At 38.9% G+C, this 25,569-nt stretch overlaps 1 protein-coding gene across 2 annotated transcripts in view; it reads right to left on the reverse strand.

Moving 5' to 3' along the window:
- Nucleotides 1-25,569, reverse strand: part of AP4B1 (adaptor related protein complex 4 subunit beta 1) — a 140,169-nt gene that overhangs the window by 111,103 nt on the left and 3,497 nt on the right. For both annotated transcript variants that reach the window (XM_053706575.1, XM_053706574.1), the window contains exons 2-5: nt 23,069-23,221; nt 7,252-7,476; nt 6,810-6,940; nt 4,551-4,698 (exon numbers count right to left, since the gene is read on the reverse strand). In XM_053706575.1, coding sequence (XP_053562550.1) covers nt 4,551-4,698; nt 6,810-6,940; nt 7,252-7,476; nt 23,069-23,181 — 617 coding nt within the window. In that variant the 5' untranslated portion in view covers nt 23,182-23,221. The remainder of the gene's footprint in view (nt 1-4,550; nt 4,699-6,809; nt 6,941-7,251; nt 7,477-23,068; nt 23,222-25,569) is intronic.

Consider the following 25,569-nt stretch of genomic DNA (forward strand, 5'->3'; position numbering starts at 1 on the left):
CCTGAGCAGCAATGCACCATTGGGACCTAGATGAACATATCTTGTGAGCCAATGACAAGAGGCATGTGTGTGTGTCCCTGACCGGGAAGATTGACAGCTCCTGCTCATGCGTGATTGGCTGTGCGGGGGCAGGGGGCACCGCTGCACAAGAGTGCAAAATAGCGCTCTTGAGCAATGCTGAATTCTGGCAGTGGAATTCAGCCTGCCAGATGCGAGCTGTGGCAGACAGGGGCGCATATGTATGCCCCTGTCCTCCATCGCTTGATAAATCGAGCCCAAAAAGACAAATTCCTAACCTTTAGCGTTCTATGCTAGGCAACAATGTGTGGAAGGCTTAGCTGTATAATCAATACCAACCAGAGATGTCCACCTTTCATATCACACAAAACCACAAAGGCTTACTCACTGTTAGTTGATCTCACACAAGGCGCTTCCTCGCACGTTGATACTGTGTCTCTCAGTGTGTTATCCACTTATCCCAGCCACATCCCAAAAACACAGACTCCCTGCAAAATGTGAGCATCCGTTGCCTGAATTGCCGCGCTTACTTCCTGGTCTGCTGTCCATGACCTCTCAAACAAATGACTCCAGCTGTACTGCTACGCTTGTCTCTCTCTGCCTTCTCATGAAGCAGCTGTGGGCATTGGCTTGCTGCTCAGCTCATAGTGGACTAATAACACTTTTGAAACCTATACTCGTCAGCCCTTTAACATTATACCATGCCACAATTATTTAATCGGGGGGACTTTCTCCAAAAATCTTTGAAGCAGAATCATTGCTGGTGATTCACTATGCACAAAAAGAAAAAAAATGACCGGCTCTTAAATAAAATGGAAAATGTATTTAGACAAAAAGTTAAAAAAAAAAAACATAATAAAAAGAAGCATGCTCTCAGATAAACAGGGCTGTTTGTTAATGCTACCTTGTTTATCTGAGAGCATGCAAACATTTTCCATTTTATTTAAGAGGGGATAATTTTTATACAAATTATCATACACCATGGCCTGCTCTGTTGCCATAACTTATCTGCTGAGTGCTGGTGGAGAGTTATAAAAAAACAGTCCCCCTACCCCCACATCACAAAATTATAAAGTATCCCATTCACTTTATGGCCAAACAAAAATGATGTCCAAATTCCTATTCCTTTTCTTACTTGCTCTTGCAAATGATGTAGAGTCTAACCCTGGTCCCCCAAAAAATTCCATTCCTAGCATTCCAGCTAAAAAAGGCCTCTTCTTTGTGCACTGTAATATCCGCAGCTTACTACCAAAAATCGATGCACTGCAAGCATGGTGTTCACATTACAAGCACAAAATCATTGTTATCTCTGAATCATGGCTAACTGCAAAAATACCTGACTCTGCCATTGCAATACATTGGGTATACATGGGTATTCATGCCATAGAAATGACAGAGCAAAAAGAGGAGGTGGCATTGTAATTTATGTTGACAATTCCATAAAGTACACCCCCTTACAAAAATATAGCTCTCCTGCCACCTTTGATTTCACAATTGAGAGCCCATGCAGTAAATCAATCATTGTTGCAGGAATCTACCGCCCACCTAGCTCCCCTGCATTACCTTTCTGACATAGCACATCTCCTTAGTTAAACCATAGCTCAAAACCCAAAAAGTGAAATTTTGGTCTTTGGAGATTTTAATATTGATTGGCTGAATCCTAAAAACAATAGTTCTTGCTCATCATTTAAGACTTTGCAGCTGATGCAATTAATCTCCCCCCCAACTTGCATAAACATTAAAAGCCATAACCAAACCCTGCTCGATTGGGTTCTCTCCACTTCTCCTGATCGAATCCAAGAGGCAGGTGTTCAGTGACCACTGCTTAGTGTACTGCCTGCACAAAATAAAGGCTACTAAATCCTCTCCCAAGGTTAAAATCACCAGGTCCTTCAAAAAATGTAATCTTCAATCATTTCTAAATGACATCAAGAACCTCCCCTGGCACAGATTAAACCTAATTCCAGATTTAGACTCTGCAGTTGAATTCTTTCAGTCTGAACTCCTACAAATTTGGAATTTGCATGCCCTGCTGTGTAAGATGAGAGTAAAAGGAGCACATATGAATTGGATCACAGCTGACCTCATTCAAATGTACCAGTTACAGGATTCATTGTGGTCAAAGTTCAAGCATACTGGCTCTATGAATGATCACTGTGTACATAGACAATGGCGAAATATATGCACTAAGCAAACAAAATTGGCCAAGGCCCGATATTTCTAAGAAAATCTGAACAATAAAATGTCAAACCCTAGAAAGTTTTGGAAAGTCATAAATAACTTACAAACTCCCCCAATCCACTCCCAACCCTCCACTGTCAAAGTGGACAACCAAACCCTGCAACTTCCCTTAGAAGTAGCAAATGCCTTTAACAATTATTTTGTCAGATGCTCCAGCACCCTGATTGTCAAACTAATAAAATTACACACATCCTGACACTACAAATGTGGATCAGGCCCCACTAAATCTGAAAAGACCCAATATAGTTCAATTTTAGACCTGTACCCATCAATGTCATTAAGAAACACCTTAATAATCTAAAAATGAAAAACCAGTCTGGACCTGATCAAATCCCAGCAATGCTATTGAAGCTCAGTGCGCCAGCAATTGTTAAACCTGTCACAACCCTAATTAATGAATTCTTGGTGTCTGGATACATACCCAAACTTTGGAAGACTGCAAGAGTAGTGCCTATCCATAAAAGTGGCGAGTTAACCTTAGTTACTAACTAATCACCCAATATCATTGCTCCTAGTATTGTCAAAAGCGGGTCTGTTTTTTTCTAAGTGCATCGGGCAGGCTGTCTAGTCACAGCCAGCCCGATCGCGCCATTAAAATGAATGTAGCTCGCTCTGGTCTGGTAGCGGGAGCGAGCTACATTCATTTTAAAGGCGCGATTGGGCCGGCTGTGACTAGACAGCGTGCCTGATGCACTTAGAAAAAAAAACAGACCTGCTCAGTAGAGCCAGGAGTGGCGGTCTGTAAAATACATTTTTGTAGGAAAATATCTGTGACATACTTTGATTTAGAAAGCTGGCGCTAACCTAATGTTATATAATTCTGCACTTTGTGCAGAATTATATAACTTTATTTGGTAGGTTTACTGGCCCTTTAACTAATTATCAGGATATGTATATTACAGGAATTCTTGAATTCCAGTAGAGCATATGACAAAACCAACTCTATTACAAATTTATTTCATAAATCAACCTCTTATTCCGGAAATTATCTTTATGTGAAAAAAATCTAATTTAAAATCCCTTCATTTGACATGATTATGTCATACACCGCTCACACTTCTTCTCTTCCCTATACTGTACATACCCGTTTACCCAAACTACCATTTGTACAGTAGCGAGTTTGGAAAAATAGTAAACTGCAGTGTGTTTTGCAACGCTACACGGTATATATTTTAAGGGTTATATGAATAAATGTAAAGATTTATATGCTATGAATTCTAAAAGGTTTATTTAAAGGGGCATAATAGTCAAAAATTAAATGAATACGTCAGTTTTGTTTAGAAATTAGATATGTGCATTCATATACTTAGTTACTATCCGAATACAGAAGAAGGTAGCGTCTCTTTTCGGTGCCCGTTTTCTTCTTGTGAAAGTGCAACACATTAAGATATGGATTTGCACAGTGACAGATCTAAGTGTGTTGCACTTTCACAAGAAAAAATCAGTCTCCGAAAAGAGCGAATAGCCGCGAGCAGCCACCTTCTTCTACATTCGATAGTAACAAATATACCAATGCACATGTCTAATAGAAATAGTTTTCCAATCTACTTATATTAGCAAAAATGTATTCATCTTGCAATAGGCTTATCAATGTGTTCAGTTAGATCCCAGTAGTGCATTGCTGCTCCTTCAACAAAGGATACCAAGCAAGATTGATAACTGGAAATTTGAAATGTATGCTCTATCTGAATCAGGAAAGACATTTTTTGGGGTTTCATATCCCTTTAAGGTGCTGTGGTCACCTGGAACTCTGGATTTGTCAAGCTTTGGAAGCTAACAGGTAATATAATTACATTATATTTCCCATTAGTGATGGGCAACAGGCAGTCAAAAGCTGGATGTGGCTCTTGGACATGCCATTTTCAGTCCACGTTTTTAATTTTTTACAGAAGGGGTAGTTGTTGAATTATTACATAAAGAAACTAAATCCACCATCTAACCCCTAACAGTTGCCCACTTAAGCCACTTTCTCACACAGTGAACTTATGAACAACATATGAGTTAAAGTACCGAGCTGCCATTTTGAGGACGTAAGACTGCATATACAGCCCTTAAGATACTATTAGTTACTTCTTGCAGTCTTATAAAGAAAATGAATAAATAACCAATCAGTGCCATTACCTTATTACTGCTTTCCCAGAATTGAGCTAGACTGTATTTAAACAAACACAAAAAATACAGTAACATAGTTATATTATAAACCTTTTAAAATGAGTTTAAAACAATTTAGACATAAGGCCCCTTTAAACCTATAAATGAATGATAAAGCTAACAATGGTTAACAACCTAACCTGTTGAGTAAATGATGAGCTATTGGTTTGTTGATCACAATGCCTCCTTCTCTCTTTAGGATTTCCTCTAGTGCCCTTAAGCAGTTCACCAGGACAATAGGGTCAGGGTCTCGAAGTAGACTGTATAACTCATTCACCATAGCCCCATCTGAGAAAAACATACAAAATAAATGCAAATGTATGGAATATATTACAAACAAACTATAAAATAAAATATATTGTGAATATCTAAGCAATAAACCATCTAGATAAACATCCTTTCTATATATGTAAATTATTTCAAAATGATCTTCGGGATGTTCTCTGAAACCAGCCAACTACTGTCTATGGACAGCTCCAACAATATCCTGTTGCCTGAATTGAGAAACAAAAAAAACTAATCTATTGTCCAATGTATTGTTGCCCTTCACACTAAACACTTTTGGCAAGATTACACGTTATTTTTTTTTTATTTTCTTGCTTGTGAGCAAACTGCACTCAATGTAAAAATGTATGCTGCATTAGTTAAAAGTAAAAAAGTTAGAGCATGCTTAACCATAGACTTGTAATATCAGGTTGCATGCTAATGTACCTGCGACCCGCGCTATCATTAACGTGCCACTTGCAACCTGTCACTTTAATGGGTGCCTCATGTCCCTCTAAGACAGTGTTTCCCAAACCCAGTCCTCAGGACCCTTACTCATTTATTATATCTTAACTATTAACTAGAGCACAGGTGAAACAATCAGCTCACCCATCAGCTGATTATTTCACCTGTGCTCTAGTTAAGATATAATGAATATCTGGCCTGAGTAAGGGTCCCGAGGACTGGGTTTGAGAAACACTGCTCTAAGCTATAGTCTCTCACCATCCACTATCTACTAACCTAATACTTGTGATTTTTTTTCTACCTGTGTACATCACTAAACAGCATACTGCCAGACTGGCTGCCAGTACCTAAGATGGTGGTTACCAGTGGGGGGAGAGAGCTGTTTGCAAGGGATCAGGGGGTGGGAGGTGTCAGATGGGAGGGTAACACCAGCACATCAGCAAAGATTAACCGTACAAGCAAACTGATTAACCACTTCATTCATTGTCGGAATTTCAGAAGTGTGGCGCACACAGCTGCAACTAGCAGCCTAATAATTATCAAAAACCAGTGACAAAGCCATTCATATCTGCTATTTCTGAACAAAGCGTATCCCAGAGAACCACTTATTTGTCTTATGACTGCAGTAGTTGTGTGTAAATAATTTCAGCGAGAAACCCAACATTTGCGAAAAAGTTAGTGTTTTTTTTTTATTATATATGATTGTATTTGGCAGCAAAATAGTGGCATGAAATATACCATAATCGGCTTATTTTTATATATATATATATATATATATATATTCAGGAAGTTCTACTATACCAAGCGAGAGTACCCCATTGCATCATTTTAGACATAGTTGCTGATAAAGACCTTGAAATGACCAAAAATAATATAAAATATATATACATGTTTAGTCAACAGAATCAGATGATGCCAATTAACACATTTTGAGAGTTTTTTCTACAGTTCGAAAGCTACAGGATTTTGTGGATAGTGATAATCTTTTTAAACATTTTTTTTACTCTTGTTTAATCATTTTACAATAATTCTTTGAATAAATAGTTGAAATTGCTATAGTTTTCATAGGTAAATAAAAAAGGGATCTATTTCTGTTTAAACAGTCACAGCAAAAATGCTAAAAAGTCTCCAGCACTTCTCTGAAATTCACAGTAGAGTTTTAATTTAGCAACCCCGAAATCCAAGTGCTTAGTTTATCAGTTCAGTGAAGGTCCGTTCTATTTATTTTCTAGTCATCCTTGTTAGAAGAACGCAGACACAAAACTGCCCTTAAAGTAATATGAAACCCAAAAAAATTATTTTTGTGATTTACACAGTAAATACCATTTTTAAAAGTCTCCAATTTACTTCTATAATCAAATTTGCTTTGTTCCTATTATATTCTTTGTTGAAGAGATACCTAGGTAGGTGTCTGGAGCCCTACATGGCAGGAAATAGTGCTGTAATCTTGTGCTCTTGAAAATAGATACCATTCTTGCAAAACTGCTGCCACGTTGTGCTCCAGGCACATGCACACTCCTGAGCTTTCATCCCTGCTTTTCAACAAAAGATACCAAGAGAATGAATACATTTTAATAATAGAAGTTGTTTAAAATTGCATGCTCTATCTAAATCATGGAGAAAAAAAAATGGGTTTCATGTCCCTTTAAGACTAATTGCATAGAACTTACCAACTTCCACATCTCCTTGCTGTGCATGCATTTTTGCACATCCCAGCACAGCCACTCTTCTCACATACGATGCTTTGTCTCGGAGGCCATTTTGAATAGGCTGTTGTATGTATTCATGGATTCCAGGCATTCTAAGAGAGAAAGCATGAAAAAAGATTTTAATAAAAAATAAAAGACAGTGGAATGTAGAATGCAGATCCCATGGTGAATTACAGTAAGCAAAAGTCACTGTGTGATGAGCTCACCTTCATGTTATTCTAAAACTTATCGTCACTAAGAACAAAATGATGGTAGATTTTGTGTTTAAAAGAGAAGTAACTTTTGTGATGAAGATCGGATACACTGTGAACCAGTTTTTCCAGTTAGTGGTTAAACTAGGTGAATTTGCTCATTACAGTTCACAAAGACATTTGCCCTATTGTTCCTCGCAGACAGTACTGACCTGAGGTTGCACATGCTTCGTAATGCCAGGCCTCTCACCATGGGGTTAGGATCCGAGCAGTCTTTGCACAAAGTATTAATAGCTAAAAGGGCCAGATCTGGTTTCTGAGTGGCATACGTGCACATGTATAAGTAGACTAGCTTCTTCTGTACAATGTCTACAGTGGCACTGGCCTTAACCATCTCCATGAAGACACTGGACACATCTACTCCCTGGGTCATGTGCCTAGAATGAAAGAAGTCACAATAGTTTCATAAATCATTTACTTAAGACAGGGGTCAACAATTTTTAAAATGTAGGAGCCAGTAAGAATATTTAAGAGCCAGACAGTGGTATTTGTATATAGAAATATGGAGAATAAACCACAAAAAGTTAGAAGCCAGGGGTAAAATTCTAGGAGCCAGTGGCTACTTGGGTCCTGGGTTTGTCGAGTCCTGATTTAAGCTATGAACTGTAATAGTAACATAGTGCTTTACTATTAAATAAAAAGACAAAAAACACAAGAAGGTTCCGACATAGAGCTAGATTTCAAGTGGAGCATAAACCTATTATCTCTATTGAGCTCTAACACAGCTTAAGTTAAATTGATATTGCTTCTATTCTTGCGCACATATTACAAGTTGAAAGTAAAAAGTTATTGTTCAAGCGAAAGCCTCATGTGCATTATCATCTGGGAGGTCAAATAGCACGGCTGAGATAATTCCCTCTCCCCATAGACTTCTATGGGGTGCACTTTAAAACCCTGTTTTAGTTTTTACTTCCGTGCTAATCCAAAAGTGCACTAGGTCAACTGCGCAAAAGCCAAAAGGTGCGTCAAGAAATACTTTGACTAGCATAAAATGTTATTTAAAAAAAAAAAAAAAAAAAATTATATATATATATATATATATATATATATATATATATATATATATAAAATATATACATATATAATATATACACACACACATTATATATATATATATATATATATATATATATATATATATATATATATATATATATATATCATACAAATAATGTTATTTCAAGTATTTCTATTTAAAAAAAAAAAAAAAAAAAGTATACAAATTGTTTTAAAGTGATATGGTGTATGTTAAAAGGGACATGATACCCAAATGTTTAAACACTTGAAAGTGATGCAGCATAGCTGTAAAAAGCGGACTAGAAAATATCACCTGATGTGATGTGTCTGGAACTCAGTATGCATAATTAGAAAACCAAAACAAAGAAAGTTTTTTCTTGAACAAACTTTACTGAAGAAAAATAATGGAGAAACAGGTAAATCAAATTGAGGTCAATATTGAACCAGATAAAAATCAAATAAAGTCTTTACAATGAAAACTTTAAGCACAAGTCACTCAGCAAGCACAGAACCCAGCGGGTACTGTTGGTGAGGTATTTGTAAAATGTCCAAGAACAAGAGAGCATACATAGGTATCACAGCAGAGGCCTTTTGATCTGAGCAGTAAAGATAAGCATACCCAAGTATCCCAGCAGAGGTCTTTGGTCTCTGCAGAAGGATAAGCATACACAAGTATAACAGCAAAGGTCTGTGGTCTCAGCAGTAGGATAAGCATACCCAAGTATCACCACAGAGGTCTTTGGTCTCAGCAGTAGGATAAGCATACACAGGCATCACAGCAGAGGTCTTTGGTCTCAGCAGTAGGATAAGCATACCCAAGGATCACAGCAGAGGTTGATGGTCTTTGCAGTAGGATAAGCATACACAAGTATAACAGAAAAGGTCTGTGGTCTCAGCAGTAGGATAAGCATACCCAAGTATCAAAGCAGAGGTCTTTGGTCTCAGCAGAAGGATAAGCATACACAGGCATCACAGCAGAGGTCTTTGGTCTCAGCAGTAGGATAAGCATACAGAAGTAGGAATCTTCAGATAAGGAACAGGGACTAGGTAATAAGGACCTTCTTAGGCAATAACTCAGTACAGAGTGAAGTACTGAGCAGCCTTATATAGGGACTCCCACACCTGTGCCTAACAATCAGAGTCTGGCCCTTTAAATCTAGGCAGCTTTCGGCCACACGCTTTGAGAGCTGCAGCCGCAACTAGTGATCAGACTAGTATCGGGGTCTCTGCACATGGGACGCCGAGACAGACTGTCGGGGGCCACGCATTCGCCACAACAAGCGTCCAGGGTAAGGATCCTGACACCTGAACATCTGTATGTAAAAAAGAAAGATATTTTACCTCAAAATGTCCTAAGTATTCACACCTCAATGTAAAAAACTTTAAGCAGCAAATCAGTATGCCTGTCCTGGGACTTGAAAGGGAGCGTGCCTCATGCACACTCATGTTATTTCCCTGTTCAGTTTAAGGAAGTTTACTATGAAATCTCATGAGATCACAGTAAAAAAGTTCATGACCTCAGCACTGCTGATGGGCTACTGTTCATTTCTTCCTTTTGTTTTTTTTTTACCTGCAGTTGGGCAGTAACTGAAAGATAACTTTTTACAGAACACTTACTCTGGTGAGCTGAATTAATTGTGAGGTAATATATATATATATATATATATATATATATATATATCTTTCTTTTTTACATAGAGATAAGGCAATATTTTACTGTCAGCTTTTTACAGTTGTGCTGCATCACTTTCAAGTGATTTAGCATATAAGTATTATGTCCCTTTAAGGTATTTGACAGGATAGAGTTCAAAGGTGTGTGTGTGTGTTTGTATGTATGTGTTTAAAAGCGTCGAGGAGCCCAGTCCATTGGTTGAAAAACGGAGGCGTGTGCCGCTACGTAACACACACAGCTGAGACTGAGAGAATGCTAACAAAGAGCCTGGAACTAGACCGTTACCACACATGCGCACAGTGCACACAATTATATCACAAGACGTAAACTCAATGCCACAACAGTGTATGAAACAACGATGTATAAAACTCAATGCCACAACGATGTATGAAACTAAGTTCATGAAGGTGCTACCATATGATCAATATAGCCCTCATCAGCTACCTACAAAATAACAGAAAAAATAGTAACTTATATGTAATTTCACCAAACATAGTTGCTAGGCAACCAACATGATTACACAGTGAGTGATAGTTACCAATGAAAAGAGAACAATACATAAACCATGGTGGATAACGCACAACCAACTGGGGCAAAGGAATATCAAGGAATTCATTTAAATAGGCTATAGTCATAATACAGAATATACAATAAAATGTAATAATCCTGGCAGTAATGCTGTCTGTTTTATAACACGGTGACATGACTGCTTTATTACGATCTATGATATGGCTGGCGTTGATTTTCTTTGTTAGCTTTTCCGCATGATGGTGGGGTTGTGCACTATAAATTGTGGCTATGTTTTTGTATGTCACTGGTATATACTAGGTATGTTAACTTTGTAACACTGTATGAACTGTGAATTACGAATTGCGGCTATGAATTTGTCCGTATAAAGTACTCTTTAGGGTTTTTTATACTTTGGCCCCTCTAACATGAGTGATATGGTTATGTTTAAAATTTAAAATAAAAAGCATTTTTTATTACCATGATTACGGGCAATGCTGGTTTCGGTTCCTAATTGCCTATCTCTTAGTTTGTAGTTACATCATCTGCTATCTTACATTGCACGAGTATGTTCATGTTGTTATACCTATTTTACAACAATATTGCTATTTTTCTAGCCTTTGCCATAGACCGTGGCCTTATAAGATTGAGGGCTTATTGAGTTATTTTGTGGCTTTAAGGTGATATTTCACCTGTTGTGTAAACGATTAAGCTCTGCCATAGATGTAATCTCTTTAGATGGTCTGAACCATAGATGTTTTAATATTAGTTTCAATATTGGTTTGCTGTAGTTGGCGGTAATGAGGTGTGCTGGGTTGATATACCCTGTGATATATACCTATTACTATAAGAATGGTTGTAATAGGGAGGTATATATTCGTGGCAGTATTATGCTTTCTGCTCTCTCTACATGGTTTGAGATATGGCCAATGTTTAACATTAGTAACGGGCTATGTCAATACTCAGTGGTCATGAAGCTTCTCATGTTAATTAGGATTTAGAGGTTTGTGCCCATATGTCATGATATTTATATTTGTATTTATTGTGGTACTACTTCGTTTGTAGCCCTGCTTAGCGTAATGAAGTGTATTTTATTCATTCTTAGTACTGTTATAAGAACACGTTTAAGTAGATGTTTGCATACATTTCTGTGTTAGGCAGTTTGGCTTATTTCTGGTACCCTCCTTATGGAAGCTCCTTAGTATTTCCCTATTGGCCTGATTAGTTATCGCTCTACATGTGTCTCCATCTCTCTGTGTACTATTTTTGATTCTGTAAGTAGTGTTTCTTTGTGTCTGGCTTGGTGACCATGGACTTGTACACATGTTTATCCTTTTACATGATTTTATAAACATAAATAAGTGGTGTTGGGTGTATATATTTTCACGTTAGTTTATAATTATGTGTTTGTATACATTGGTTGTTTTTTCTTTTATTCTACAGATGTTGTTTGTCTTGAGGAAGGCTTCTATGAAAGCCAAAACATAGACTATGAAGATTTGTTGATACTAGGAATAAATATCTTTGTTTTGCAAATACTAAAAATCCTGAGAGTGCCCTTCATTCAATAAGAATTGTTCTATATGTTCCTTTAAGGACTGCACCCAGGGATGTGAGAATTAACCAAGGTTGGAGTGCTGGAAAACCTGCTATTTCATTTATATATATATATGTATATGTGTGTGTGTGTGTGTGTGTGTGTGTGTGTCACAACAAAATCAGTAATATTGAGAAATACCTGGCCACATTAGACACTGGTACTCCTATCTGCAGATCAGACATGCAATCAACAATAGTATAAACAAACCAACAAACCATTCTGAGACCATTAACGGCATTTGAGCAAATATGCATTAACCCTAACATTAAGAGAGCTCATCTCTCTATAGTATATAAAATTCTCAGAGGATCTTTTCCTTTGCCGCGCCCTGCATACATACTGAAATGGAACACAGAACTACTAGATAACCTTAGCGACGCTGACTGGACACATTGCTTTAAAAACGACTCACTCTGCCTGCGTTTTGCTGGTCGTGTCCGAGCTGAATTATAAAATACTAGCCCGCTGGTACCTAACACCTCACCGTCTCCGACATATCTATCCGACTGCCTCTTCGAGCTGCTGGAGAAGGTGTGGAGACATAGGGACTATGACCCAAATTTGGTGGGCTTGTCCACACATTACCGTTTTTTGGTCACGACTAGAGCAGGAGTATAAACCAAATCTTAGGTACGAATATAGCTCTTAATTCTCATATCATCCTCCTTAACCATATCCCGCAAAAAATTATTTCAGATAATGTTGGCTTACGCAAAAAGGCTAATCCCAAGATTATGGAAGACCCAACAGGTCCCCACAATGGACATCAGAGGTAGACCACATTCTTACCCTTGAAAAAATTAATTACTACTATATAGGCAAACGCGACTTTATTAAAGCGAATGTCAATTTTGATGCTAAAGTGCCCAGTTTTTAAAAATTCGATTAAAAACAGGGGCACTTTAATTCATCAAGATTTACATTTCACTCCTGTTGTGAAAAGACCCCTTACCTTTTAAACTTGACAGCCGCTCCAGCTTCCTCCACCCGTCGCAAAGCCTCTTCCTGGGTCTAAAATGAGGAATCCGGCTTCCTCCAATCACGGCATTGAATCAGACACGGATTCCCCCGGGGGGGGGGGGAAAGCCATGATTGGAGGATGACCTATCCATCATTTCTGACGTCAGAAATGGCTTGCAATGACCGGAGGAAGCTGGAGCTGCTGTCAAGATTAAAAGGTAAGTTTTTTTCACAACAGGAGTGAAATGTAAATTTTGATTAATTAAAGTGCTCCTGTTTTCAATCAAATTTTTAAAAACTGGGCACTTTAGCATCAAAATTGACACTCACGTTAATGATATTCTCTTCTTGTGGGAACAAAGGTTTTATGACAATATATAATACAACTGATACTTTTGCCAGAAAGTGGACGAATGACTTCACTCACCAATTGGTTTATTATACCATTTATCTCTCCAGGTTAAGGCGTATATGGGTGTACCAGGGAACTATATAATTATAATATGATATGACTAAAACGAGATGTCTTTTCTATCTCTCTTTCTGTGCCCCCTTTTCCTCACCTTCTCCTTTCCTTTTTCCCCTCGCCTAACAATTCTTTACCAGGTTCTATTCCCCTTTCATTTTATTTCCTTTATTACCGAATCCTATTGCTTATAAAAACGTTATTTAACGATACACTTGTAAATTACTTTTTGCATATTTATATGTTAACAAGTATTGTATGTTGTATTACTGTGAAATTTATCAAACAAAATAAAAATCATTAAACTGAAAAAAAAAAATAATAAAAAAAAATTCTAACCATGTATACAATAAAAATGTCTGGGGACCACTTGTGTAAGGTACAGCTTACTAAATGGATTCATGTTCTCCGCTTCACAATCCCTCTCAAAACTGTTATGCGCTTCCCGTTTTATACTAGAATAAGCACGCCTATAAACACCTAGAGGCTTAAGGATTGAACTCTGTGGTGGCAAAATCTATGCTTTGGTGTAAGAGCGAGAGAGATCGCACAGTACTGGGACATGAGGCCCCTTAGACAGCTGATCACCAACATAATAGGCAGAAATTATTTTTTTGGATTAATTTGCAATGGAGATCCTGACACCCAGAAAAAGAAAGCACAGCTTTGCTAACTCAGAAGGGTGAGTGACATGGATATCCGATAGCGATCATTACAGCAGTATTTATGTCATCTGCTTTATAAGACGACTCTCTTCACATATTATTTATTCCATGTCTGCATAGAGTACAGTGCAGTTGTATTAGAAACGTTGTTTCATACAGTATAGGTCAGGATCATTCACTGGCAGCCAATGAGTTTCTGTGTAATCAGGATCTCTTAGTCATCAAAATGTTTAAAATGTCAAGGGGGCGGAGCCTGACCGTTCAGGTAGATGGTCGCACAGTAACTTGGCTCCGTGGCTATAAGACATACAGGCTTATAAAATGAGCACTAAATGTAACATTTGCACGGCATAAACTTGCGAGGATATATGTGAAAGTGAGGAGAACAAATATCAACACGCTGCAATCGCCTGCCAGAGTGCTTCATCTAAGACACACGGATCCTCCGGCATCTGAGGCCTTTTGTCAGATGCCGGCAAATACCTGGGCCCCTGACTGCCGCATCACTGATACGCTGGCCCGGTGAGCCCCGCACCACAATAGAAAGATAACCGGAGACGTCCATCACTAACTCCGGGTCAGCCTGCCCACACAGTCTGAATATTTGTCTGTCAGCGTGCTTTGGGAGCGGAGGGAGTTCGCAACTGTACAACCACAGTCATGCAGGCCATTCTTTAGCGCCACGTGGAAGCGATATCACCGCATCTGAAATAGCCCATCACATTCTGCTGGAGACTTGAATCGGGGTGAGTTGCCTATTTTTGCCCCGCATTCTGAGCTGACTTTGAACAGAATAGCCCACTGCGTATGCGCTATACTGCAGGGATATTTACAAGATATATAACGTTTTGCTCTCTGCTAGTGTGGGGACAAGGAGGCCTATACTCCTGCTGGCTTATCAACAATTAACACATTGCTGAGGGGTTTGTAGTGTCTTTCTGCAGAGGGGGCCACCCAGTACTATGTAAACTTGAGGCCAGAGGGGCTAACACGGCTGGCAGGCATTTGTGTTGGGACACGATTTAACCGCTAAAGAGGCATATATTCAGAGTGGGTACTGAACATCTCTGGACCTGTGCTCCCCTTTTTTCTCTTCTTGGGGCCTAAACATGCCCTTAAAAAAGGCTGTCAAAACAGACAAAATAAATAAAATCTCCACCATGACACACTATCTCAAAGTACAGGACTCTGTTTTAGAGGACAACTCAGACAATATGGAAAAGAGCGCATCTGTGTATTCTTTAGACTCCCAGAACTCTCAGAATACTAATATTACAAGAGAGGACCTGAGATCACTCTCCTCTAAGGACTATATTAAAGAAGTTTTAAAGGAGGTGAAAAACCTTTTCGGGGAATTGCGCAAAGATATTAATAAAGTCACCAAACGAGTGACATCTTTGGAGGAGGCTTATGGCACATTATATAATGACGTCCAGGATATTAACAAACAAATTCTTCATCAGGATGACTTGATATACCACTTATCTGAAACGGTTGAGGACCTAGATAACCGCAACAGGCGGAATAACGTAAGGATCAGGGGGGTTCCTGAGTCAATAGGCCCAGCTGCTCTTAACGGATATTTACAAGACCTCTTCCGCACTATAAAGGGGGCACCTACCTCACCTGATGTTATTCTAGAGAGGGCACATAGAGCCCTAAGGCCGAAACCCACAGGTAAAGCACCCCCCAGGGACGTCATAACAAAAGTTCTTAACTTTGCTGAGAAAGAGGAAATAATGCGCCATGCCAGGGCGAAAGCCCCGCTCACACTCGCAGGAATTAATATCTCAATTTTTTCGGACATTAGCCCAACCACCTTACAGAAACGTAGAGACCTCAAGTTTATTACAGATGTGCTGAGGTCCAAACAGATCGCCTACAGATGGGGATTTCTGGTGAGCATAATAGCCACCAAAAATGGTCAAATCATCACTATCCGCAATTTAGATGACTTGCCTACCTTTTGTGAATCGCTGGGTTTAGAAATGCCTGATCCCACTACCCAACCAAATTGTGGAAATACAACAGTGCAACCGGGCCCTGAGGAGCAAAGGAAATAACTAATGCAGGAGACTTAAGACTCTTGTATTCTTTTGTTGTCATGGAATAGAGACTGTTAGTGGGTTGTCCTCTATGCCTCACGAACGTGGTCTAGCAGATAAGTATAAATGTTAGATAATTATAGATATTCAACAGATTGTTTGTATTTGTTAACATGCTGATATCTTAGTTCTACGTATTATGTTGTTTTTATCAATGCACTCTCTGTATATAGAATGGGCCCTCAGTCCACTTAAAATATTTGGTATAATTGGTAGAGAAACACTGATAGAGCCCTCTCATGTGGGCGGATATGAGAACCCTGTAAACATAGAGACTGTTAGTGGGTTGTCCTCCATGCCCTATGTACATGATCTGGCAGATAAGTGTAAATGCTAGATAATTATTGATATTCAACAGATTGTTTGTATTTGTTAACAGGGTGATATCTTAGTTCTACGTTTTTTGTTGATTTTATCAATGCACTCTCTGTATATAGAATGGGCCCTCAGTCCACTTACACTATACGGCATAAATGGTTCACGTATTACATTAGAGAAACACCGATAGAGCCCTCTTACGTAGGCGGATATGAGAACCCCCGTAAACACACTGCATACCCTATCAGTGAATGGACAACACTGAATGGGGAAAAATATTTACTAAGTATCTTATATATACGGTGATGATGTGAGCATTGTAAGCCATCAGGGTTTAATTATTAATTGCCGCTAGGAACACATACATTAAAGTATGTAGAAACTGGTCCATGGCCTGCAATCTTCCTGCTTGCGCTGGACGAATAGCCAACCGCTCAGGGTCTAAAAGCGGAACTACAGAGAGGTGCAGTGTTCTTCTGCATTCTTCTTATAAGAGAGAATCCTCCCACCACATGTTTATCCATTCTATAAAGGCAAATGTATATTATAATTTGTTTGTTTGCTCTATGAGTTTTTTATCACTTAGTACGATTACTTTCTTATCTATCCTGTAGGTCTTTAGCTCGACTCCCTAATCTTTATTTCGTATTCTTGAATTTCCTTCTTTTCTTTGCTTACCTTCTCTTTTTTTTACTTTTTTCCCCTTTCTCCTTCCTCTACTTTCTACCTCTACCCATAGCTCTTATACAGAACTAGTGCTGGGCTCATATATAGCCTAGACCTTATACCTTCTTTTTTTAGGAGTTACATATTAGCGTCACCCTCTGTACCTTCCCTGCCAACCCCTTCCTCTCTTTTTTCTCCCCCCCCCCCCTTTTTTTTTTTTTCTTTCCACTCACTTCCTCTTCCCTTCCTTTTTGTCCTGTAGCCCTTCTGGTGCGTGACCCAGATACAATATGTCCTCTTCTGCACAGAGAGTTAATTTTCTAACTTTAAATACCAAGGGCCTCAACCAGCCAGAAAAGAGATCTATGGCTATCAGAGAATTCTCTAGGCTTAGGGGGGACATAGTACTAATACAGGAAACCCATTTTAAGAGGGGGAGAGAGCCCAGATGGTTTTCACAAATGTACACCACAATGATTTTCTCCTCGGGTCCCCACAAAAAATGCGGAGTGGGTATCCTTATACATAAAAACATTCCGTTTCAGCTGTTGCGGGTGGAGAGAGATCATGAAGGGAGACAGTTGATAATAATAGGGCTATTATTTGGTAGACCAATTACTATTGTTAACATGTATGTACCTAATTCAGCTCAACATGCATTCATTCGGAATATCACCAACACGGTGTTAGACTGCAGAAAAGGCCCTCTCATCCTGGGAGGTGACATTAATGTACCCTTAGACCCTGTCCTAGATACATCTGGAGGTACCTCATCATTACCTAGGAAACACATCAAAAACATTAACAATAGCTTTAAGAGTGTAGCTGTCCATGATGTGTGGCACGTTTTCCATCCCGGGGACAGGGATTACACTTTCTTTTCACACCCCCACCAAGTTTATTCCAGACAAGATATTTTTTGACTGACCCCCTGAGCCTTTCATATGTGCGATCAATTGACATCCTACCTATTACATGGTCGGACCACGCACCTGTGCTATGCATGCTGGAATGGCCCGAAACGCCAATTGTGCCATTCCAATGGAGGCTGGACGACTCCTTCTTAAAATGACCCGCTACTTAAAATAGAGGTTGACAAGTCCTTGTCTGAATATTTTCAATTAAACAATGATGAAAATATGTTGCACACAATAATTTGGGAGGCGCACAAATGTGTGCTGAGGGGCGACTTTATTAAATACAAATCAGACCTACAGAAGAAACATAGGTTAAAATACCAACACCTAGGTTAGCGCGGCAGAACAGCTTCATAAGCAGGATCCATCTAACTCCCTCATTACAGAACAATTATTACAGAAAAGATCTGAACTAATGCTTTATCTACAGCAGGAACAGCACCACGACACCACCTCTTAAAACAAATTTATCACAAGCATAGTAATAAAGCAGGGCGCTTACTGGCCAGGGCAATCCGGCGAAAGCAATTGAAGGCTTACGTGCACTCATTGCAGGATAATCAGGGACACACACACAAGGATAGTTTACAAATAGCAGAAACATTCAAAGATTATTATTCTACCCTATATAATTTGCAGACCGGACTACATGGGCCCTCTCTCCCTGGGGCTGATAGCTATGAATCAGAATTGAAGAATTACCTCTCCCTACCCGACCTTCCTAGACTAGACGATAATGATTCCACAGCTTTGGGTAACCCTTTCACAGTAGACGAGATCATGGAGGCTAACAAAAACCTACCAATAGGTAAAAGCCCTGGACCCGATGGGTATGGTAATAAATATTATAAAACATTCATGCATATACTAGCACCTCAGCTCACCAAACTATTTAACTCACTACAAGATTATACTGGCTTTGTTCAAAATATGCTGGAAGCCCACATTACAGTGCTCCCCAAGCCAGGGAAGCCCCCCACCAGACCGGAGAATTAGCGACCCATCTCACTTCTAAATTCAGACGTGAAAATATATGCTAAGGTCCTGGCCAATAGGCTAAATCCCCTACTAAAACAACTGGTTCATACAGACCAAGTGGGCTTTATCCCAGGGAGGGAGGCAAGGGATAATACCCTTAAAATCACTCAATTTATATCGTATTCCCGAAATAACCATGTCCCATTAGCAATAATTTCTACCGATGCCGAAAAGGCTTTTGATAGGGTGGATTGGAGGTTCCTTAGAGCCACCCTATCCTCTATGAATCTGGGGGACAAATTTATTGGAAAAGTTTTATCCCTATATTCATGCCCCATAGCTAGAGTCAAGGTTAACGGCTTTCTGTCAGACCCATTTAAAATACATAATGGAACACGCCAGGTATGTCCTTTATCCCCATTACTATTCGTCCTCTCTATTGAAATCCTGGCACACAAGATCAGGCACAACCAACAAATTAGGGGAATCACGGTGCAGAACACAGAATACAAAACGGCCCTCTACGCCGATGACGTGCTGCTGACCTTGACAGATATAGACAAATCCATCCCTGCCCTGCTCAGCGAATTTCAATCCTATGGTAGATTTTGAAATTTTCACCTCAATCTTACGAAATCTGAGATACTTAACGTAAACGTATCCCCCTGTGACATGGAGAAGGCCACTTCCTATTGCCCTCTTAAAATCCAACCTCAAAAACTAAAGTACTTAGGCATCTATCTAACGGCTGATCCAGAGGATATGATAGAGGCTAACTATACTCTTATCCAAAAAGAAATTGTAAACAATTTATCTAGATGGTGCAACAAACCTTTTACTTGGTTTGGCAGGATACAAATACTAAAAATGAACGTACTGCCCCGTATACTTTATCTCCTCCAGACATTACCCTTACTATTGCCCAACTATTACCTTGTCAAGTTGCAATCAAAGCTGGAAGCCTTTATATGGAACAAACTTAAACCTAGAATACAAAGGAAAACACTATATCTGCCTAGGGAGAGAGGGGGATTGGGTGTCCCGGATCTAGTGAGTTACACAACAGCCACCCTTTTACAGAGAATACCGGAATGGTGTTCCTTATCCGACCAAAAACAATGGATCCATTTGGATTCAGATATCCTAAAGGTGGGCAATGTGGGTGCTCTGGCGTGGCTCACACCACAAAACAGACTATATCCATTCTTAAATGAACTATTTATTCAGTGGGACAGGATTGTGAATACCTCTTCACATATCTCCTCCATCCCTTCCCCTTTAACCCCTTTCCAGGGGAACCAGGAGATCCCTTTGTTTCGTGCCCCTAGACCAGAAGCGAAGGAAATGCATATTCGTGATAGAGCCGTCGGCTCTTTGATACGGGACGGAGCATTGATACCGCAAACGGAATTGGTAGGAGTGGAGGATTCAGTTTTTTCCTCTTGGATTTCATATGCCCAGGTAGCCCACTTTGTACATAAGCACCCTAAGAGATCTCTACTAGCCAGAATGCTTACCCCGTTTGAGAGCCTTTGTATATTGTTATGTCCTGCACGTCATATGCTGTCCAAAATATATAAAATTGTTGATACCTACTGACCTCATGCTGCTCTACATTTACAAATGGCATTCAGATTTAAACACTAACATAGAACCTAAAGACTGGGGGAAAAATATTCCTCGCACACAAAAAAATGCTCAATCTCTGCCAATATACAAGAGATGAATTTTAAATTAATCTCACGTTGGTATATGACTCCGGTCAGGTTAAAACAAATGTATAAAAAAAAAAAAACGGATGGCAGATGCTGGAGGGGGTGTGGGGAACAGGCTGACCTTCTGCATATTTGGTGGGGGTGTGATAGAATTGCCCCATTTTGGGAAGAGGTTATAGCATTTCTGAGGCATGCTTTCTCAGTGACTTTACCCTTAAAGCCAGATATATTATTGTTTCACTCATTACCTGGGGTGGAGGATACTGCCACACAATTGCTCCTAACGATCTTTTTGAATAGCGCTAAGGCCCTTATTCCCCAGAGATGGAAATCGACTTTAATACCTACACTGGGCCAATGGAAAGCCCAAGTTACACACACTTTAAACTTAGATAGAAGACACTACTGGGAGTCAGGCAGAGCAGTGACGCACGAGCTAATGATGATCAGATGGAGAGAAGCCTTGGGAGGGGATAGCAGTGTCCAGACAAAATTTGTTGCTGAGGCCAGTTGGAGAACATGCCTTAACCTGTGCCGGGGGCCCCTCTCTTCCTCTTATCTATTGTTTACTTCTCTCTCCCTCTGATGCGTTTAAAAACTTATTTGCCACCTTTATCTTAATCCCCCCCCCCCCTTTCTTCATTCCCTCTTACCCATTAGGCACTTAACTGAGTAACTCATCATTATGTATGGCCCGAAGGAACACAGTACATTAATATCCAAACTAACGAGCTATGGGTCTCTCCTTATATTTTTGAGTATTGTTATTGTTAACACTATTATTTGTTGTTAAGATTATCTACTGTTCTAGATAATAATGTTAATAGAAAGGAAAAAAAAAAGAAAATGTTAGAGCGCTATTATGGACTTATGATGTAACCAACTTATGCATACTTTGAAAATTGTAACTTAGTTATGATTTGACTCTGAGACACCATTATGTCCTCAGTATATTGTACTTTTTCTTTTGACTATATTTCAATAAAGCTCTTTAAAAAAAAAAAAGTTTAAAATAATGAATGATAGGGGTATTCATCATGGCAGCCAGTGGGTTAAAATAATGCACAATCTCTGGCCCTTTTAATAAAGATTTAATATAAAATGTTTTCTAGGGCAAAGATGTAGATTTTCACTGCAGGTTATTCTGTTTTGTAAGTTGTGGCCTCATTTACATGTGATTTACTGTGTTTTGGCACAACTGGTTACATAACTTACACAGTTGGTTGTGCCTGGACTTGACAAATCCAGGGAGCCATACATTTCTTAGATTTTTTTTTTTTTATGCATAAAAAAATCCTAGTTTGGCTTCTATATTAAACTAAATTCTCAATTAATTGGTTATAATGTTGTATAATACTTTAAGATTCTGTATCGTTTAATGCATTTTTTATTGAGAAATGTGTGTTTAACAGTTACTGTATTTTCTAAAAAAAAAAAAAAAAAATTGCAATATTTCATGGCCAAAATCGCGATATTCATTTTTTCCCATATCGCACAGCCCTATATATATATATATCAGCCTGGGAATGAACAATAGCATAATAGCTTGTTCTATGGCTAGTTACCACCCAAGAAGCAGCCTCTTTTTGCTAAACATGTGCCTTTCACAGAGAAGAACTTTCCTGAAGCATATCAGTCTGATCCTGACTTCACAGTACAGTCCAGCCCCAAAATGCCAAGCAATCCCTCTCTGAACGAGAGAAACAGCAAAACCCCAGACGTACGTTTCGGCCTATTGTGGGCCTCATCAGTGAGGTGCAACCATATCCCTCTAGGCACACTGAGCAACGGGTCCACGTCTGGGTTCCCGCATCACACTTAGGGAGACTTCCCCAAGTGTCATAATTTGCAACATAAAAAGAGAGAAGCGCTCAACCTGGGAATGAACAACAGCATAATAGCTTGTTCTACAAAAACTATACTCAACAACAGAGTTACGCTGCTGTTTTGAAGAGTATGGGCCAGATGAGAAAAGTTTGGTTTAGCACACTTTGGTTAAAGCACACCACTCAAGCTTAGGTGTACTCATGACATTGTGATGGGGTTGTATATAAAGCCAGGGAGTCTCATTCTTTTATAAAGAGAAAAAGCAGGAATAATTCAGCCCTAAAGGCAAAGTACTGTAATGTTAGGACCAGCCAACATTGAGGCACCTTGTAACTGGCTAAGCAAAATATGGCCCTTATATAAGATCCCAATTTTAATATAAAAGCATAGGTGTTTTTTGCAGGAAATTTTTGCAGCATTTTAAAATGAGCTAAATATATTGTATTACTTTACCTGCCAAAATCTACACTTCCAAACAATGTAAAGAATTTTGATTAAATATAAATAATTCACTAATAATGTCTTTGCATATCCTCAGGGGAGGGAATAAACTTACCGGATTACTTTGTGGATGGCATTTCTGTATCTCAGTCGATCTGCCTGGATGTGAGGATTACAGAGAGCTCTCTTTAGCTCTTTGACAGCGTCTTCTGACCCCAAATAAGGCATAGTGAAGAATTAGGTTTTCAAATCTTTGTAAAATCACAATCTATTGAATAAAAAAAAAATGCAAAAACATTAGGAGTTTATGAGCACTTGTAAAAAAATAATTTACTTAAAAGTGCCCCACAAAGAAACAAATGAACACACCATTTAAAGATTAAAAAAAAAAAAAAAAAAAAAAAAAATAAAAATAAAGCATGCAAATTTTAAACAACTTTCCCATTTACAAATATTTTCTTGCTTTGTTCTCTTGGTATCATTTGTTGAAAAGCATGCCTAGATAGACACAGGAGCAATGCACTAATGGAAGCTAGCTGCTGATTGGTGGCTGCCCAAACCTGCTGCTTGTTTTTGACTCACCCGATATGTTCAGCTAGCATCCAGTAGTGCATTGCTGCTCCATCAACAAAGAATAAAGCAACTTTGACAGATGTAAAATGTAAAGTTGTTATAAAATGTATGCTTTATTTGAATCATGAAAGAAAAGAAATGGGTATCATTTACCTTTAAAACCATTTGCAACGAATCAGCACATGTTGTAATCAAAACTTACTTTAAAAAAATTATGCTTTTCAAAACCAGTCAAGCAGCTAGCTAAAAACCTGCAAAATTATAACATTATAATATTCTGTATCTATCTATATTATATGTGTAATGAACCAATAATACATTTTTTTTAACCTGTGCAATACATCAATGCAGCCTGGTGTTCTGAATACTTGAAAATCACCTCCACCCAGTGGTGGGATTCAGAAAGGTTATCAACAGGTTCTTTCCCTTTTCTATAATACAAAAAGTTAGTCAATTTGCACTAAGATGTTAGAACCTTTACATTTTTAGCATCACTGGTTTAACTCCTTTAAAAAAGTTGTCTATATCAAATTACAAGACGTAGCATGCCTTTACTTGAGTAAGGAGCAATTTGTCACACATTATATAATCTGCTTCTGGAATGACAAAAAAATTGGAAACACATTAAATACCTCAAGACTTTAATATAAATAATTTATGAAGTAAAACAACTTTGCAATATTTTTTCATGATTTATTCTTTTCTGTAATTTAATTCTGAATATTGTGGGCTTTCCAATTCATGGTAAACATGGAAGTGCACACACAGCTATATTCCACGCAGTCATTGGTTGCACACTCTAGTAAGCCATTTATAACCATTCCTTATTGGCCTCAGCAGAAAAGGTAACCTAAGTAACAATATGGTGGCACCCACTGCTTTATGGACATTAACTTTACCTTTATTTTTTCAATATTTAAAACAACTAAATATACTTTTTTTTAAATACATGTACAAATTATTCTCAGGCTAATCTTTGCTTTGAATACATCGTTCAAGCAATGATTTATTGAGTGTTTACTGTTCCTTTAAGGGAAAAACTATTTTAAAGCATACTGTCCCTTTAACCGTTTCAGTGCTAATGACGGCTCTGAGCCGTCACAGAGTTTCTCACTCTGGTGCTAATGACGGCTCAGAGCCGTCATGAGCACTCTCCCACCTTGAGGGAGATCTGGGGGCTCCTTGTTGCTCCTACCCCGGCGATTGTGCCTGTAGAGTGACAGGCATCGCCGGGTCTTCACGTGATGCGCGGTGACGTCACGCACAATTACATGATGACGTCACCGCGCAACTATATTGATACTTAGCAATATTAAGTATAGGAGGAGGGGGCATGCTGCTTAGAAGCCTGTATCTCAGGCATCTAAGCAGCTACAGACCTCCAAGACCCAGTGTTGGAAAGGTAATCGCCTAACCTTTCCAACAGTGTAAGTCTTGGGGGTCTGTAAAAAAAAAAAAAAAAAAGTTTTCAAAAATTGCAAAAATAATAATAATAAAAAAAAATATTAGCACCCAGGTGGGAAATGGCTTAGCAGTCAAAGGGTTAAAGAAGATGTCATCACCTAACCACCGGTTCCTAAGAACCTGGGAAATCTTTGTAACAGGTTTGCAAACACTGGTGAGAAAAGTCTGAATCCCACCACTGCATCTACCCCTATAGGTTTCACTTTTCCTAAATGACTCTATATAATTAATCCACTAATCACCCATTTTTCACCATATAACTAAATATGGCCTAGTTTGTATTGCAAATGTAAACTGTGTAAACTGGTGGTAACTAGTATCTCCATTTAAGTCTAGGGGGCCAATTTATCAATGTCTGAAGGACATGATCTGATGTAGCGTATCATGTCCGCCAGACATCGCAGAATGCCGACAGCATACACTGTCGGCATTTAACATTGCACAAGCAGTTATGGTGAACTGCTTGTGCAATACCGCCCCCTGCAGATTTGTGGCCAATCAGCCGCTAGCAGGGGGTGTCAATCAACCCAATCGAACACGATTGGGCAGATTACTATCCGCCGCCTCAGAGGAGGCATA

Source organism: Bombina bombina, chromosome 3, assembly GCF_027579735.1.
Source record: "Bombina bombina isolate aBomBom1 chromosome 3, aBomBom1.pri, whole genome shotgun sequence".
In the NCBI taxonomy this organism is placed as follows: domain Eukaryota; kingdom Metazoa; phylum Chordata; class Amphibia; order Anura; family Bombinatoridae; genus Bombina; species Bombina bombina.